The sequence below is a fragment of the Diceros bicornis genome, chromosome 21 (assembly GCF_020826845.1).
Source record: "Diceros bicornis minor isolate mBicDic1 chromosome 21, mDicBic1.mat.cur, whole genome shotgun sequence".
NCBI lineage: Eukaryota > Metazoa > Chordata > Mammalia > Perissodactyla > Rhinocerotidae > Diceros > Diceros bicornis.
In genome coordinates this window covers 20665200-20684190 of record NC_080760.1, presented here as the reverse complement: position 1 = coordinate 20684190, position 18991 = coordinate 20665200, and the positions used below count along the sequence as shown (strand labels likewise).

Sequence of the window (18991 nt, the reverse complement as noted above, 5' to 3'; positions counted from 1 at the left end):
AGAAATATTGAATTAAGTACAGTTCTATGCTGGTGCCAGTTTCTAAGAAAGTTTTCGCAGTCCATGGTTAGTGAGAAACATTTATTTCAGATCATCTTTCCTACTTTTTAAATTCATCTTTATTTTTATGAAATATTGGTAATAGTAGTTGGTTGTTTTTTCTGACTCTTACTTGGCAAAATGAAAAGTTGACAACCTTATGATTGTCCTTATAATTTGAAGGAATTTTATTTATCTGTTAAATCCAGAAGTCAGAGATAACATTATGCTTTATGCCTTAAAAAAGTGTGTGACACCCCAGTTGGGAGGAGAGGTTTCTACATAGTTATTTGTTAGATCAAGCTTGTTAGTGTTCCTTTTCAAAGTTTCGATCTTTACTAATATTTTTTCTGCTTGAACTATCACTTTCTGATAGAATTATGTTAAATTTCTCAGTGGAGTTGACAGTTTCTCAAATGGTCAGTTTTTACTAGGCATATTTTTGAGGTTCCAATTCACGCATGTTGGATGTTCTTCTTGGTGGATTATTCCTTTTGTTATTACATGTATAGTGTCTCTCTTTATCCCTATTAATACTTTCTTTTCCAGATTATTTTTTTCCCAGAATATTTCTTTTCCAGATATTCCAGATTTACTCTGATAATCTTTGACTTTTAATATGAGATGAACCAATAAGTAAATTTATTTCTACTGTCTGAATTTCTCATTTTCTGATCTTTTATTTGCTTTTTTTTTCTGTTAGAGTCCTAGTTTTCCTGCATTCCCTTCCCTTTCCCGTCCTCTTTTGATTTGGAAGCCATAGATTGTGTTTCTGTTCTTTTAGTGGTCGCTATTAAAACTTTTAGCTGCAATGTTTTCTGACAAAACTGTGAGCCAAACTCGTGCTTCCAGGATGAACCTGACTCTGGTACCCAGCCTCTCACTGGGGGGCACTTTTAGCTCATTTCCCCTCTGTGGAGATATTTGTCTTACATTTGATCTTGGCTTTGTCTTCGAGTTTCTCTTTTTTACAGTTGTCTTCTGTAGCTGCATATTTAGAGTAGGAGATGTTTTCCCAGAGTGAACTCCCTGCACCGTCTCTACTCACCCATTCTTCCACCCCTCTGGTTTGCATACCTGCACATAATATGCAGTAAATACTTGCTAACTGATAAGTATTTTATACATTTGGTGCCTTCTGTTTTAGTTTGACCCACTTTACTTTTTCTTAGCTTTAGATGGGAAAGGGAGAAAGTGGAGAGAACAGGACCACCCAAACCTATGGAATGGCCTTTTCCCTGACTATCCACATCAGGCTTGGTGGGGTGATCAGTGTTAGGAGGAGGAAGGAGGTATAGAGAATTTAGTCTGGTTCAGAGCAACTGTAGGGTCCTAGTGTGAATTGATGATATTTATTAAAAGTATTCTCATTGTAGGCTGGATCCATTTTTGTTAGGTTTGTTAACTGTTTTGCTCTGTAAGCAGTGAAGCATTATACAGATGCCAGTTGTTTTATGGGGAACAGAAGGGCTGCACTGTATGCTATAGCTCTGATGGTGGTGACAGTTTTTCAGGCATTCCTATTCTGACCTAGTGATTGCTAGGACAGGTCTGAGATTGTGGCGAGTGTGCAGAGCGCCAGGCAGGAGAGGAGTTAGTGTTTGATGTACCTCACTCCCCACGCCACCGTCTCCCCCTCTCAGGAAGTTGAAGTTAGTTATGAAGAGAGGAGGTAGCTGATTAAACAATAAACTTATTAGTGCCTGGTGCCCCAAGATTAAGAACATAATATCTCTGACTAGTAAGTGATTTTGAGGCATTAAAAAAAAACGGCATGGAGAAAAAAGCCAGTGATTTGGGGATGATGATTAGGGATTGGTAGACAGATAGGCAGATCTCCTTCCTAATCCTTCCCAGAGTTTGCTCTCTGTCCTATCCACACACTATCTACAAGCACCAAGGGTTTTTTTTTTTAGTGGTTGGGAAATGAAGAGAGTGGGGACTGAGATGGGATGAGAGCCTGTCTGCCAGGAATGTCAGTCTGTAAATCAGAGACTGCCTGTTGAGTCAGTGTATATTGGGTTGAGTATTTATTGTTAGACGGATTGGAAGCATTAATGGTGGATTCCTGTAGGCTAGATGTGGGAGCCAGGCCTTTGCTATGGTAGCTGTGTTGCCAGAGAGGAGAAATTTGTGTTCATTTGTGCTCCATAGTGATAAAACACTAGGGATCTGGCCGAGCACTTAAATTTGGCTATGGTGGTTTACAGTTTTGATGACATTTGTTTGACTCCTTCGGTTTAGTTCTCTGGATTATACCTAAAGGAAGGCTTTCTGGGTTAGAGACCCAATGTCAGGGACACTAGTAGGTGCAGATTTCAGAGAAGCCATGTGATACAGCTTTCAGACCCCCTGGGTACCTCTGAGCATGTTTTCAGTAATAAGTGACGTTGTCTGGCAGTTTGATCGTAAAGCTCACTTGATTAGTCTGGCTTCATGGGAAGAAAGATGCCCAGCAAGGTCTGCTTATACTGTGGAAGGAAAATGATGCTGAAATCCATTGCTGTCTCCTAAAAGTAGATGATTTTTAATCGTAGTTAAAGATCTTTTATTTTTCCACTTAGTTAAAGGAATAAAAATGCCTGTTGCCATCTTACTTTAATTTAAAAAATATCTGCTGTGGATAGTTTGCATTTTTTAACAATATAATTTTAGGTAGAGTGGGATTGTTTATGCTGTTTACTTTTTTTATCCTGGAAGTTGCTTAGACAATAAGAAAATTGGGGGATCTAAAGAGAAAGTCCAGGGAACGCAGTCTGTCATGTGGCGCTCTCCCTTTTGGAGGGGTTTTTCTGTGCTAGGCACTCTCCAGGGTGCTGGGGTTGAGGGGTGAGGAAGACATGGTGTCGGCCTCAGGGAGCGTAAATCTCAAACCACTGTCCTCTGGATCCCCAAGATCTTACTAGAAAGAATGACCTGAACAGTGTTCCATGTTCAACTTCAATTTGGAAAACACAAGATTAAGCATAGTTAAATGGGTTTCTTTTTTGTAGGACTTATCAGAGTCTAATAGAGATGTGTGAATTGTGAGTTTCTAAGAGGGGGCTGTCCTAAGCAACATTTCCAAAACTTGAAATAGTGGGGTTATTGATATCTCCTTAAATGGATTACTAATCTTGTGCCTATTTTAAGCAATCTTTAGATGTATTTATGGTACTTTAGAGTAGTGATTTCCAAACTTAGTTGATAATCAGAATCACTTTGGGTGCTTGGAAATTTTTTTTTTTTTTAATTCTGAGTTGATAATATAGATACCTGGTTTAAAATTTAAAAAGTGTACATTGGCACACAGTGAAAACTTTCCCTTCCTGCTCTGTTCCCTAGCTGCCTACTTCCTTTCCTCCATAGGTGACTAATGTTATTCCTTCCAGAGATATTTCATGCATGTGCCATAATTTATTTAGCCAGAATATAAATTACCGAGCCTTGTATTTGGAAATTTCTGATTTAGGTTTGGATGGGGCCTAGGAATATGTCTTTAAAATGTTCCCTAGACCTTGTGATGATTAGCCAGATTTAGACACTGTTATTTTAGATGGTACACATTACTTTTGCCTGTGGCATATTATCATATTCTTAAAACAACTCTGTGAAACAGATATGGTAACCACCATTTTGGGCAGAGGTGGAAACATGAGAGCAGATGATGTTAAACGACCTACTAAAGGTCACGCTCCATCTTTTAATGGTGGAGCTGAGACTCAAAACCCAGGGCTTTTTTTGGGTGTCTGGGTAGGACCAGGCTGACACTAATTTTGCCTTTCGTGGCTACAGTGCTGCTAAACATTGGCTAAACAACAACAACACAAACAAATGAAAAATTAATATAAGTGTTTATGTCCAATTCTTCCTGTTTTGATACAGCATTAAATGTTAGAATATTTTATTGCATTACGTGCCAATAGGTGAAGAGACTTTCTGTAGTTTGCATTTTAAGGCACTTAAGCAGGCAGGCTGCACACAGACTTTTATCTATAATTTTGCTTCCTAATGATCTCTCCTTTCCTCTTCCCTTTGTTTCCACCTTCCTTTTGGCCCCTTCAGCACATTTACTAACACTGGATTAAACCACAGAGGAGGGAGGGAGGGAGAGAGAAAGAAGACTGTCCTCCAAGTGGAGGGGACTGGGAGAGTCTCCCAGGCCATAAAGTACTGAATGATTTTCCTGTCTGTCTGGTAGGTGATTCTCAAAGAAAGAGTTTCAAAAATTCTTCATAGTATTGCAAGGACTTTTTGAATTAGGGTAGAGCCTCCAGAGGGGTTATTTTATAGGACAACATTCCTTTGGTGTATTTAAAAAAACCCAGTCTCGTAATATTGAGCATATCAGAACATCTAAAATCTTAAAAAATGACTATGAAAAGAATAAAAAAGCTGTGAATCCGCTGTTTTGAGGTGGTGTAAGACTTAGAGCCAAGGCATATGAATGTCCGTTCGTTTGTTCAGTCACCCATTTACCAGCACACAGTTACTCAGGATTTATTTTGTGTCAGGTGCTGGGGATTTAGAAATTACTAAGACATGGTTCTTGTCTTCATAGAGTTTGTCAGGTGGTAAAAGAGACAAATATTCCATGAAACAAGTAGTTACAGCATTAGAAGTGCTATGGAGGAAGTGTGCCCCAGGTATAATTGGGACTCCAAGAGATGCCTGGTTTAGCCTGGAGTGAAAGGGGAAGTTTCCCACAGGTTCTTTCCGCCTAGCCTTGAGGGAGGAGTAGCTAGCTGTGTAGAAGGCGCCATGTGTAAGTTATTCTAGGTTGAAGGAATAGGTGTGTCCCTCCACCACAAAGAAAAGAGAGAGTAGTTTGTGAGTATAATTTAGTTAAGGAATTGTGAGAGTATAGAGTGCTCTGGAAGAGTGAGGAGATGAGATTGGAGATAGTAGGGGCAAGAAGAGAAGGAATCTCTTACTCTTTGTGAAATAAAAATTCATGCACAGGACATAGAGAGTTACAGTGCAGAAAACTACAGATTTCCGGTTCCAAGAATTCCCAGACTTAGCTGTCATTCCCTGGACCCTCAGGTTCCTACCAGATCTCAGCATTCAAAGTGGGCCTATTTAGTTTGGCAACCAGCTCAAGCCAGAACTTGGTGGATTTAAAGAAGCAATATATATAGCAAGCTATCTAAGGATGAAAAATAGAGTTCAGTGATAATGATAATGGCTGCCATTTATTGAGCATTTAAGTGCTTGGCTCTTTCCAAGGTACATTACAAAATTACCTTTAATCCTTACAGCAGTGCTACCAGACAAGTGGTTTTATCTCCATTTAACAGACCATGAAATCTTGTCCAAGCTCTGGGAGGTTCAAGTATGCTCGCCCAAGGTTTCAGAGCCAGTTAGCAGTAGGGATGGAATCGAACCCAGGTTTGTCTGTCTGACACCACAGCTTTTTCTTTTCCCACTCCACCATACTGCCCCTCACAAGACTGCAGGTGTGGTTCCTGGGGCAGATGGAACGGCAGCTCAGCAAGGTGAAATGACTAGTTCAAAGGCAGGAAAACTGCTATTTCATCTTGGGCGTTAAAAGGGCAACAAGAAGCCATCCCAGTAGCTCTAGTTTAAAGAAGCTTTCCTGAATCTAATGGCATCAGGATCCTTGGTCAGGAATATAACCTCCTAATTGTCTTGTTTCTGTGGAAAAATCGGATTTCATTACGAGTATTTTATTTCAGTTTACAATTCTATCGCAAGGACTGAATAACTCACCAAATGGCAGTATTTATGCTATGAAGTGCATCCGTTATCTCATGAGACATTTGATTTGTGTATAGAGGTAAAATTGGGTTTGTAATGATAGGAATACATTATTTGCATTTGACGGATACTTTAATGAATGATGTTTCAGGTATTGAAAATGTGGATATGACCTAAGGGTGAAGAAAACCAAGAATTTTCTCCTGAAATTTTGGCCGGATGCTACACTTTTTAGACAGGAGCTCTAAAGAAATTTTCTCATCCTATCTGTTAGCACAGTTTGATTCTTGTATGGATGTTTATAGTCTTACTGTTAAGAAAATGAAATTAGATGAGACAGAAGGACTTATGAAATTATCAAGAAGAATTAATGGATGAAGGCCATATCTTGTATTTTTTTCTACCAAATTTCTTCTTGTCCATTTGGCATGTGTATTTCCCTTTTCCTGTTTTGAATGGAGCTGAAAATAACATGGTTGGTTTGGCTTTAAGGAAAAATGACTTATTTTGTTGTGTTCAGCCTTTACTTTCTCAGAGATGTGTTTATCTTTCAAATGGCACAGTAGGTTGGGATTTTGGTCTTCTTTTCATTTTATTAGGAAAAATGTTATTTATGACACTGTATAAGAGTTTCTAACCAGAATGTTTTCCAGGTTAGAGGAAGAAATGGTTTCTAAGTGTAATGTCATTTTTTTTCTATGATAGTTTGCAGAGCATTTCTATAACATGAATTTTCTCATCTTAGTCTTATAGAAATCTTTTAACAGTTTCAACTGAAAACCATTTTAAGGGGAATAGTTACAAGATTTTCCCATTTAAAAATTTCATATCATTTTATAAATTTATAATATTTATTTAGAAACTTCTTTCCTTTTTGGTCTTTAATGCATCTTGAAGGTGAATATCCTATATCATTTATTTAGGGTAGAGTGAACACATTATATAAACTGGCATTTGTCATCTCCATAAGCATAAAATATGTATAAGTCCTACCTATAATTATTATTCAGGAAGCTGACAGATGGATTTTCCTTCTGCAAAAGCTGTCATTTGTGTAATTTGGGGTCTTTTAAGAGTAAAGTCAGATGTTTGCTACTTGGTATAGTTCTTTTTCGGTAGGCAAAAAGTGAGAAAAGTCAGACTGCTATTTTAGAAATTGTCACGTCAAATTTAAAGAAATAAAATGTGGTTAAGACTTACGGCTGAGCAAAGATATATTAGAGATCAATGTACAAGCTGAGATTTGAATTATAAAACTGTGATCAGATTCCTCTTCACCAAGGGAATATCCTTTTTCAGAGAGTGGGAGGAGTAATCCTCCTATGTCAGCCATCTCAAAACCAGGTGCCTAAAGGTGCTGGGCAGGTAAGGGCACCTCGAGTCACCACGAGGGAATATAAGCTCAGTTGTTAGATCTCATTTTTCAAAAGAACCTAGAAATCTGAAATTCTGTGTGAAATCTTCCAAGTTTAAATGTTAGCCAAGAATCTTTAAAAAATTTAAAATGCCGTGTGATTCAACATCATGTGTACATCTGTGGGCTGGCAGTGTGTGACATCTTCTTAAAGCTCTGCCTGCCCCTTTTCTAGTTGACTGTAGCTTTTGCATGTAACTCTTAAAGAGGTTCTTTTGTGTCCTTGCCCCTACTGCCTCCTCCTCTTCTATTGAGAACCACTGGCAAATGAATGATAGACACTTAGTGCCCTTTGTGGGAGTCTAATACTGTCAGGAGGCAGTGTTAAATTTGTAAATATGCTTTATGCTACTTCATGCTACTTTACTGTGCTATTTTATATCTAAACAGAATCATCCGTGGAGAAATGATTTATTCAGAGTGCAAGATGGACCAATGGATTTTAGTATAACAATATGAAAAGTTCATTGATAGGGTTTCAGATTCTACGGTGCAACCAACCTTTGAGAAACTATCATTGTTGAGTTTTGGTTTAGTATGGAAGAATATCCATAATTTAAAAAGTATTTTAAAAGTGTGTAATTAGGAGGTTATTTTGGTTGACAATTGTGGCTGTTTTAGTAAGAAGAATGAACAATTACTGACTTTTTCCCCACATGGATTTAGTATTGCTTACGTTAATGGCACTGTGTTTTAGAATAGAGTACTGCAGTTCTCAGAGTGTGGTCTGTGGACCCTGGATCCCTGAGACCCTTTCAGGGGCTCTGAGGTCAAAACTGTCTTGACAGTAATACTGAGACTTTATTTGTCTTTTTCACTGTTTTGAAATTTGTGCTATTGTTCAGAAGCAATGGTGGGTAAGATACTGGCTTCTTAGCACAAATCAAAGTAGTGGCACCAAATTGTATTGAAAATTATTGTACTCTTCACTTTTTGCCAGTTTCACTTAAGGGTGTTCTTGATGAAGCAGTAAAAATTATTAACTTTATTAAATCTTAACCTTTGTGTATGTCATTTTGATATTCAGTGTGACAAAATGAGAACGTTCGCTGTCTTGAAGAAAAGCACTTTTGCAGTTGTTTTAGTTGCAAGCTAAACTAGCTGCTTTCTTCATGGAACACTAGTTTTGCTTGAAAGAGTCTCTGACAAACTGGCTATTCAGACTTGGGTATTTGACAGACATTTTCTTGAAAATGAACGAATTGAACCTGTCACTTCAAGGAAAACAACTGAAGCTGTTCGTTGCCAGTGATAAAATTGAGCTTTCAAGCAAAAATAGAATTTTGGGAAACCTGTATCAATCTCTGTGAATTTGGCACAGAACATTGATAGTGATTTTTAACAAATGTGATTTTAAAGAATGTATGTGATTTTAAAGATGTGCATAAGTCAGTAAACTGATATTTTCCAAATGACCAACGTGTGCCATTATAGACTCATGCATCGGCAAAAGATTTATTCAAAGTTCATTGATAGGTTTCAGATTTCACATTGCTCCCAACCTTTAAGAAACTATCACTTGTCAAGTTTTGGTGTAATATCAAAGCAGAATATCCACAATGATCGGAAAAGGGTATTAAAATATTCCTCCCTTATCCAGCAACTTATCTATGTAGGGCTGGCTTTTCTTCATATACTTCAGTGAAAACAATATAGTGTGACATAGTGAATGCAGAAGCAGATCTGAGAATCGAGCTACCTTATATTAAGATTGATGATAAAGAGGTCCACAGAAATGTAAAACAGTCCCATGTCACAAATATTTTTGGGAAAATAGTTATTTTTCATAAGGTAATTTATGTCAATGTGTAATGGGTTTATTATTTTTAAAATAAATATTTGCAGTTTTTCTTGGTTTTTACTTTAATATTATAAATATCATGGATGTAACCCACATAAACAAAAGCTTTTGGGGGTCCTTAATAATTTTTAAGAGTGTAAAGTGGTCCTGAGATCAAGAAGTTTGAGAATCATTAAAATACATTATGAGAGGTTGGGAAGGGAGGCTGTTGAGAGGACTTTTAAAGAATATTTGGGAAGGTGAAGAATATGCATCAGAGAATCTTATGTACTTTTAGAGAATACCCTTCTATAGGAGATACAAAGAAATAAACTTACGATCTCTGCTTTCTTGAAGCCTAAGATTGTTTGTTTCTGGTAACATTTTTAATTCCTGGGTGGCCTTTACAATATTCTTACTCATTGGTTCCTTAATGTTCAATTTTGAAGTTTTCTGTGGTCAGCTGTGACATGAGAAAAATTAAGGACAAAATAGAGAGTTTTAGTATAGCTAAATTAATTTTTATTTATTCTAAGATTATGGTCTTATGTTTCTGCTGTGAAAATGAGGTGTTGTGATTTTTTTTTTCTGTGTGTGTTGTCTAAATAGTTATATCTCTCATTTTTCACCCACCCCACTCCTCTTTACTGTCTGTGAAATCCCAAAGTTGGGGAACCCATGATTAGAGTTAGATTCAGATAGAAGCAGTACAAAATGGATTTCAAAGAATGTATCTGAAAATCGAATGTGTTGAAGTCAAATTTTAGACATAGAACGAAAGTCTTTCATAATCACACGGATGAAGAGACTCATCCCTAATGTGCTGGTGCTTCTTGCTTGGGTCAAGGCAACCCTAATCCTTCCAGGCTCTTCCCTGCCATGCTCAGCCCCATGGGTCAAGGTAGCTTCTAATATTTAAGTCACAACAGAGAGTGGGTAGGTGGGGGAAAGGCTTTATTCCCTTCACACAAAAACAAATCTACAGTGCAGCATGAGGAGAAAACTCAGTTGACCATCTTACACCCAAGACACCCCCTAAAGGGGCTCCCCTGTGAGCATACCTTAGGTGGTTTGCCATTGGCTTGCTCCAGGACTGTGTGAAAAGGGGTTTTGGGTTGGATGCCCTCTGGCCTGGAATAATAAGCTAGCTCCAGACTTTAAGTTTACTGGTGAGGGTAGAGATGTGTCTACTAGATGTGGCTCAAGTAAATGACCATCTCAAAACATTCTCTGCAACTTTGCCTGAAGCAGAGCCTTTTCTCCCCATGACAGTGGCTGGCAGGTGGGACCACTATGTGACAGCATGAATTTATTGATATCAGAGATAATGTGAACAGTTGGCATGGAAGAAGCAGTTCAGAGGTGGCAGTGTGTATAATATGGTGCAAGAGTTGTCTAAAAGAACAGGGTGTGAAAGTTAAGGATTGACTGCCTTTACTTAGGAAAGTGCATGCTGATACCAGTGGAGAGACCGTGTTCTGTGCTTAGAGGTGGGTTTGGCTCCTGTCTGTACCATCTTATTTAGTAATAGTAATAGAGTCGTTGCTCCATATATATATGTGCAATTTCATTGCTTCTTGGGTTTTAGGTTTTAAGATTTAAAGAGTTTGCTTTTGGAGAAATGCCAGAAATAGTCCTACCGTATTTCTTTTTCTACAAGAAAATGATCTGGGCACAGATTTTGAATGTACCCATTTGTGTTTTGGCACTACCTGCCTTCCCTGACATGGATGACAATAGGTGAGTTTTAAGACATTTTCTGTGGGCATCTGTGATTTAGTGTTGTAGGTAACCTTTATTGACTGTTGGCTGTTGGTTTTTTGTATGGATTATTAAGCCCTTTACTCCAAAATAAAATTATATGGGTATGTAAAAGCTTTATTCCGTGGGTGGCTATCTGGAGGTTAGCATGAGGACACTTTAAAGGCAGTTTGCTAATATGATTATTGGGTAAGTGGTGAATCATTAAATGTTTTCTGTCTGTTACCTGCCCTGCTTGTAAGAGTTGTATGGGCAGCTATTCTAAAAGAAATCTGTATATTCACACTTTTCTTGCTTGTTCTAAGCTTTGAGGTGGAAGACCTGGGGAGTTAGTTTCATTGAGATAAAGATCAGGAACCTTTTCTGCCTCTGAAATGGATTGTATACAAGTATTATTGTACATTTTTCATGGTTGGAACTGTATCTAAACAAGTGAAAGAGTGGGGTAAGACTTGGTAAGTTTTGTCTTGTCTTTGGTTAGCATCTATGAAGCCAGTTCAGACAGAAACACAAATGGCGAGAGTGTAAAGTAGACAGTGAAGGTCCTGTATGAGGGAGAAGCTGTAGACTTCTGTAGGAGGAAAATTAGTGCTACCGGGGAAAGTTCATGGAGAAGGTAGCATTCGAGCTGGGCCTGAAATAAGTGGGAGTGAGACTGGAGGGAACGTACTGGTCACAGGTTATGCCACTTTCCACCATGAAGGTGACTCCTGATACACACGAAACTTGGGTCAGTGTACTTTGTCTTACAGTTCCAGATAGATGAAAACCATCATCTTGTAGAACATGGGATGTCAGGAATATCTTTCTGTCCTGGAGAATTGAAGCCTTTTAGGGGTCTAAATATGCCTAAATTTTTTAGTTTTAGAAATTCAGCTAGAAATCCATCAGGTTTCATTCGGTTTAAGGGTGTGTGTGTCTGACATGTGGGTGTGTTATGTGGCAGGAGTAGGCAGAGAATTACAACACTGAAGAACCTGCATGAAGTGCTATTGCCAATTGAGGATCAGTGAGAAGATGAATTATCTTTGAAATGATAATGTTAAATTTGGGGAAAAGGAGACTGAAATTATAGGGGATTTCAAGGGCAGCAATGAAGTTTGTTAGCTTCTAGCAAGTACTGTTATACTTTGATTTCTTGTCTATTAGCATCAGTTTGCTGTTACCTTACCTTGGTGCTTTAAAAAAAATTGCAGCCTCTGGATCTGTAAAATGTGTATAAATTTAAAGGAATAAAATAGGTTATTAAATTGGAATATAGAATAAATCTTTGGTGTAGGAGTACTAAGGATTGTCAAAAGCTTGTTGCTAACCTATCCTTTGTGTGTTACAGCCACTTCACAAAGGCTTTCCAGTCTGTCCCGAATGTGATTAAATGCTGAGTTATGAGGTTATTTTGTAATATTATGCAGTACTCTTAAAATTGTTTTCCATCACAACTACATGTAAAGATTTATTCTGAAATGGAATTTGGTGAGCTCTAGGGTGGTTTTCCTTTTATTTTAAAAACAAGGAAAACTTTTGTTAATGTTGCTATGAAAGGAAATATAGTTAATAACTAAGCATTGTAAACTTTTGGAGGAAGATCCTTTAAAGTAGATGAGGGCCTAATAATTATGTTGAGACATTCAGTAACTTAGTAAATTTAAATAAATGTGGTCATTGGCCTGCAGTGATTCTGCAATTTGTGTGTCTGCTGAGGGGTCTATAATGTGAAAGGGAACTAAATACTCCTTAGTTCATAATACTTCTTTTTTTCACTTGAAGGTTTCTTTGTCACTGTTATCTGGGATCTCTGTAGACTAGTGTGTCGAGGGCCAGTTTAGTCATGATAACTGTCTTGAGATTTGGAAGAATGATATATTTTGTGTAAATTTTTGGAATTGAATTTAAGAAATTTAAAAAATTTGATATTTAAGGAAACAGTTTAAATTTCCATGAAAAATCAGTTTGTATGTGCAAGTTTCAGATGGAATGGAATATGACAATTAGTAAGTGCTCTTTCCATATAAACATTACATATATATCCTCCACTGATACATTTGCTTTTCATACATTCATAAGAATTTCAGGACCGAAAAGAACCAGAGATGACCATTAGTGTTTTCCTCACATAGATGAGAGCCTGAGACCTAATGGGCTTAAAATGACCCCAGTTAGTAGTAGACGAGCTGGGGGTAAACCCCAGATTTCTTGCTGTCCAGCAGGTATTGTTTCCACTACAAATAGATATGCATTTCTGATGTGGTTAGGAGTCCACTATGATTTTTAAGATTAGAAAATTTAATTGATGGCAGTAACCATTTCCTCTGCCCCCTTTTAAAAGCCTGAAGTTTGCTGTTGAGTTCTTAAGTTACTACTTTCTTGCATTTTGATGTCCTCAAAGCTTATTTCAGCTTTATAAATACTGTGTATGTGGAATATTTGGAACCGTGAAAGCAGCATTTAATTTTTATTCTCAGTTATTGTCCAGTTTTGAAAAGGCTTGGACAAATTTTATCTCCACCCCCCCGCCCCCCAAGCTGTATACTTTGTTGAACACTCGAGAGAAATTGTTGGGCTAAGAAAAAAGGAATGGAAATGAATGGTTTAGTCGTATGCCAGTGAACAAGTACCTTTTGAAAGTGTCACTATTGTGGTTTTGGGAAGTTAACCTTTCATAGCCTTTTCTCACTCTCTGGCTCTAGTCCTGGCATAAGTTTTTAAATTACTCGTAGTAAATGTGGGCTGGAGGGAATGAGCGCCCCCGCCTCTGCTCTGGGTCTTCTGAAGGCTGTTGTTATGGCCCAGAATGGAGCCTCCCACTTTATTTTCTTCCCATTTGCTAGTCAGCCTTCTCTCAGAGCTCATGAGTCCCACAGTGCCCTACTCTTATGATGTTTTATCTCGTCTTGGAACCAAGAAGCGTGCCTTGTAAATGAGCAAACTGGGATTTAGTGAAAAGGCTTGACTTTATAGGACCAGTGAAAACACATTGTTGTTAAAGTAAACACAACACTAGGCTACAAAAATGAAAATGTATTTTATTGGGGGCCACATCACACATGATCAGATGCTAATCTTTGGGAGTGAGAATAAAGTTACCAGTTATTATCTACTTCTTGGGAGAGAAATTAAATATGGCATCATTTGAAAGTTATTCTTGCTTACGAATGAGATTCGTTGTGGGACTGTTACTATACGTATGTCAGTGTTTGAAAGATGCTCCTCAGCATTGAACAGAGGATAGAACTTACAGGATAAAGTAAAGTTGACGGACAGCTGGCTCCTACTAGAATCTCTTATTGAAGTAATTATTTGCCCATATATGATTTGTGGCAGCTTTTTAATCCTAAACTGGCTTTAAGGTGTGATTTATTTTGGGAGTATGTATACCACTTTCATCTGTTAGTACAAATGATGGAAATTTGATTTCATGTATTTTTGTCACCCTTTGAAAGCAAAATTCATGAAATTTCTTATTGATTTAATGTTCTAATTTTTTCCATTGCTTTCTAAAATTCTGTTGATTTTTGAGAGAATTATTTCTGAAAAAGTTTTGAAAAACCAAGTGGTTTTTTTGGTAACTTTAATAGACTTGAACTCTTAAAGTCTCTACATTTGATTACATCTTTACATTTTAAAATGACTTCCTTAGGTTGAGAAAACTACCTAGTTTAAATGAGTATTACGATATTTTATATTAATTCAAGACTATTTCCTTGAGAGAAACAACAAAATCATAATAGATAATACGAATTAATATCTTTTTCTTGTGCAGCCTTTTGAGATTTTTCTAAGTATTCAGTACTCTTAAAAATGGGAGATGTTATCCTTATTTTATAGATATGCACATGGAAGTTTTAATTTGTACAATTTTGTGTCATAAGGTCCTTTAAGAACTTGAGACCCTGTCTTAAGTCAGTTAGGCTTTCAGACTTTTTATGTCTCATTATATTAAATTCTTAATAGATTTGTGCTTTCCAAATATTTTCATTTCATGATATACATACATGTACATTCAAGAATCTCTTTTGGACTATATAGCACAGTGTTTAAACAAGTGGCTTTCCATTGAGCATTGGTTCAAGTACCAGCTCTACTGCCACTTTTTGTTATATAAAGTCTAGAGGCCTCAGTTTCCTCATCTGTAAAATGGGATTATTATTATTATTTAGGTTGCTGATGGGGTGGTGAGGGAAGGGATTGTAGAGTTGACTTGTGATCTTTTTTGGGACAAAAATCAAAGATAGTATAAAAGCATTCTTGCTATAGCAAATTTTTTGTATACTATCATTAGAAATCATCAAAATAATGGTACAAGTACCTATCAGAACTGTTTTATTTACAAAAGATCTATACATGTGGTTTATTCATGTTTTGTTTTGTTTTTAAAGGTTACGAGAAGTTTCAGAGAAACTGAACAAATATAATTTAAACAGGTAAGAATTTTAAGATATTTTAAATTTCCTGACAAAGAATGATTTTTTTAATTAGGAAAAAATAACTCATATTTAGGCGGCAACTAATAAGAATATTTTAATCTAACTATCATTTTTTTACAAGTTGGGTTCAATTGAATTATAGTTTCTCTTCATACTGGTTTTTTAAAAATCGAGCATACCAAGGAGCTGTAATGACTATGGGGATATCATAATTATTATTTTTCAATTATTGCTTTAAAATATGTAAATATTAGTTTTTTAAAACAGAGTTTGCCAGCTATTTTTTTCTTTTGTTAATTGAAATTAAAATTAATTAAAAAGGAAAAACACCTAGGATGTATTTACCATTTAAAAATAATTTTACTTGCATACTTTTCTTTCTTTTATTCTGCAGCCATCCACCTTTGAATGTATTGGAACAGGCTACTATTAAACAGTGTGTGGTGGGACCAAATCATGCTGCCTTTCTTCTGGAGGTAAATTGTTTAAGATAGAGAAATGAAAATGAACAATTAAAGTACAACTCCGCATCATCATGTGTCTTCCTTTTTAACCACGGAAAACAGCAGTTTCTTGCAAGAGTTATTTCAGAGATCACTCAGGTCTGTTTCCTTATTGTGTAAATTCTCTGGTCCAGAGAAAGCTTAAATGATTTAGTAGAGCTTGAAACTAATTAGTAACAGAATGGAGAAGTTCGTGATATCCAGTCATTTCCTTAGTCTGAATTCTGTTAGATTGGGATATTTTAAATGATTTTTACTGCTTTCTTGACAGTATATGTAAATCAGATTTCCCCGGCTCAGGCACCAGCACCTCCTGGAAGGGAGCTTGTTTGTTGTCTTCTGAATGGACAGTGATAGATACATAATCTGTTAGTTGAATGAATTCAAATTTTAATTTTTTTAAAAATTTTTTAATTTTTAAAGAAATTTTTAATTTTTTAAAAATTCACATTATTACTTTGGAAATTTCTTCTATTTTCTTTGCTTTTAGGATGGTAGAGTTTGCAGGATCGGTTTTTCAGTACAGCCAGACAGATTGGAATTGGGTAAACCTGATAATAATGATGGGTAAGACATTATGTCCTTTCTGTTTAATTAACACTTAACTCTTAAAAGGTATTATATTAAACCCGTGTTTTGATTTTGGTAACCCTCAAGTTAAAAGATGTTTAAGATAGAGTGAAATGGTTACTTTGTAGTTTGATTTTAATTTTATGCAGGTAGTGATTTTCAGCTAAAATATTAGCATTAAAAGTAGCTGGGGCTGGCCTGGTGGCGCACGCAGTTAAGTGCGTGCTCTGCTGCGGCTGCCTCGGGGTTCGCCAGTTCGGATCCCAGGTGCACACCGACGCACTGTTTGGCAAACCATGCTGTGGCGGCGTCCCATATAAAGTGGAGGAAGATGGGCACGGATGTTAGCTCAGGGCCAGTCTTCCTCAGCAAAAAAAGAGGAGGATTGGCAGATGTTAGCACAGGGCTGATCTCCTCACAAAATAAATTAAAAAAAAAAAAAAAGGCTGGCTCGGTGGCTTAGCAGTTAAGTGCGTGCACTCCACTACTGGCGGCCCGGGTTCGGATCCTGGGCGCGCACCGACGCACTGCTTCTCTGGCCATGCTGAGGCTGCATCCCACATACAGCAACTAGAAGGATGTGCAACTATGACATACAACTATCTACTGGGGCTTTAGGGGGGAAAAAAATGAGGAGGATTGGCAATAGATGTTAGCTCAGAGCCAGTCTTCCTCAGCAAAAAGAGGAGGATTAGCATGGATGTTAGCTCAGGGCCGATCTTCCTCACAAAAAAAAAAAAAGTAGCAGAAGAGTGTATGATCATGTAACAGAAATAGGTTTCCAGAAGAATGATGTTATGTATTTAGTGGGTCCTAAGTCAGGTCTGTTCTTTGATTAAAATGACTTTTTAAAAAAAAAATTTTTTTTTTTAATTTATTTTTTTTTCCCCAAAGCCCCAGTAGATAGTTGTATGTCATAGCTGCACTTCCTTCTAGTTGCTGTATGTGGGATGCAGCCTCAGCATGGCCGGAGAAGCAGTGCGAAAGTGCGCACCCGGGATCCGAACCCCGGCCGCCAGCAGCGGAGTGCATGCACTCAACTGCTAAGCCACGGGGCCGGCCCTAAAATGACTTTTTAGATAACGTTTTTTCCCTTTTAATACTTCCAAATCATGTAACTCAATTTGAAATGACAGGGTCTTTAAAGTTTTGTCTTTATAAATGATGGCATATAAAAAAGGTTGCTAGATAATGTATGCTGAGTTTCAATTGACTGCTTTTAAGGAAAGCATGATTACTTTTTAAAAATCTAAAGAAGGGGCCCACCCCCTGGCCTAGTGATTAAGCTTGGCATGCTCTGCTTCGGTGGCCCGGGTTTGGTTCCCTGGCACAAACCTACACCCCTCATTGACGGCCATGCTGTGGCAGTGACCCACATACCAAACAGAGGAAGATCGGCACGTGTTAGCTCAGGGCGAATCTTCCTCAGCAAAAAAAAAAAAAAAAAAAAAAAAAAAAATCTAAAGAAGAATTCATTTGCTGTTAAACCATGAAAACAGTTTCAACCAGGAAGAGCCTTGGATTGTTATGAGGCTACAAGTTGTTAGGTTTGCTCTTTGATGTGAAGTATACATTTCAGTAGGAGTAATCAGACACTTGTTAGGCTGGTAGTATTTTACCACAGTAGGTCCCAGAGTAGTGAGTCCTGGAATTCTGTGCTTGTTCTTAGGTAGTTTGGGACTGTTCTGTGATTGTTCTACCTCTTGTTTTTTCCCAGGTCAAAGTTGAACAGCAACTCGGGGGCGGGGAGGACATCGAGGCCTGGAAGGACAAGCGACTCCCCATGGTTTCTCTCAGGTTCTGAGACTCTGGGCAGGCTGGCAGGCAACACCTTGGGGTAAGTTCTGGCTAGATGATGGCCTCCACTGGTCTGGGCCACCGCTGTGTGAGAACGCTCACTGTGAGTGATCGTTTTCAATATTATCTAGCGATGGAATGAGGAAACTCTCCTGAACTCTGGGCAGGAGCTTGTTGCTCATGGTGACCCACCATGATAAAAATAACCCACACAGGCTAATTACAATTACCCCAGGTTCTTGATCTTTTAAAAATGTCTAATGTTTACATGTGTTTATTACATCATTTATGTTATTTAAAATTTTCAAAGATACCATCTTTGGTCTCATTTGTGACTTATTCTTGGGTGAAAAAATTTAACATTTATTCCTTTCTGGTATCCAAATCTGGCAGTTTTTTCTGAATTAATATAGTGAGGTTTGAAAATCATGTAACTAAATCTTACAGCCTTTAATAAAGTTATTTTTACTTTTTTAAAATTGAGGTATAATTGACATATAATGTTACATTAGTTTAAAGCATACAGCATAATGACTCCATACTTCTATATATTGTGAAATAATCACCACAGTAAGTCTTGTTAACATCCGTCACCACACATAGTTAAAAAAATTTGTTTTTCCTTGTGATTAGGATTTTCAAGATCTACTCTCTTAGCAACTTTCACATATTCAGTATAGTGTTATTAACTATAGTCATCATGCTGTACATTACATCCCCATAACTTATTTATTTTGTAACTGGAAGTCTGTACTTAACTTTTACTTGTTAAATTATTTATAAAATATCTACCTTTTAAACTAGATACTCAACTCTTCTTCCATTTTATCTAAAGTTGATATGCTATCAAACTTAAAGAAAATCATATACAAATTCCATGCCAGATGATTTCACTCATTTTATACCTTGATTCTTGATTTTCTGAAATTACCCAATTAACGATTAGATAATGCTAAATCAGTCATGTCAGCATATGTGTTCAAAGGCTGATCAGAGAAATATA

At 37.2% G+C, this 18991-nt stretch overlaps 1 protein-coding gene across 6 annotated transcripts in view; it reads left to right on the top strand.

The window, feature by feature from the left end:
• Positions 1-18991, top strand: part of UBR5 (ubiquitin protein ligase E3 component n-recognin 5) — a 122327-nt gene that overhangs the window by 25773 nt on the left and 77563 nt on the right. For all 6 annotated transcript variants that reach the window (XM_058564744.1, XM_058564743.1, XM_058564745.1 and 3 more), the window contains exons 2-5: positions 15071-15115; positions 15513-15594; positions 16112-16188; positions 17909-18028. In XM_058564744.1, coding sequence (XP_058420727.1) covers positions 15071-15115; positions 15513-15594; positions 16112-16188; positions 17909-18028 — 324 coding nt within the window. The remainder of the gene's footprint in view (positions 1-15070; positions 15116-15512; positions 15595-16111; positions 16189-17908; positions 18029-18991) is intronic.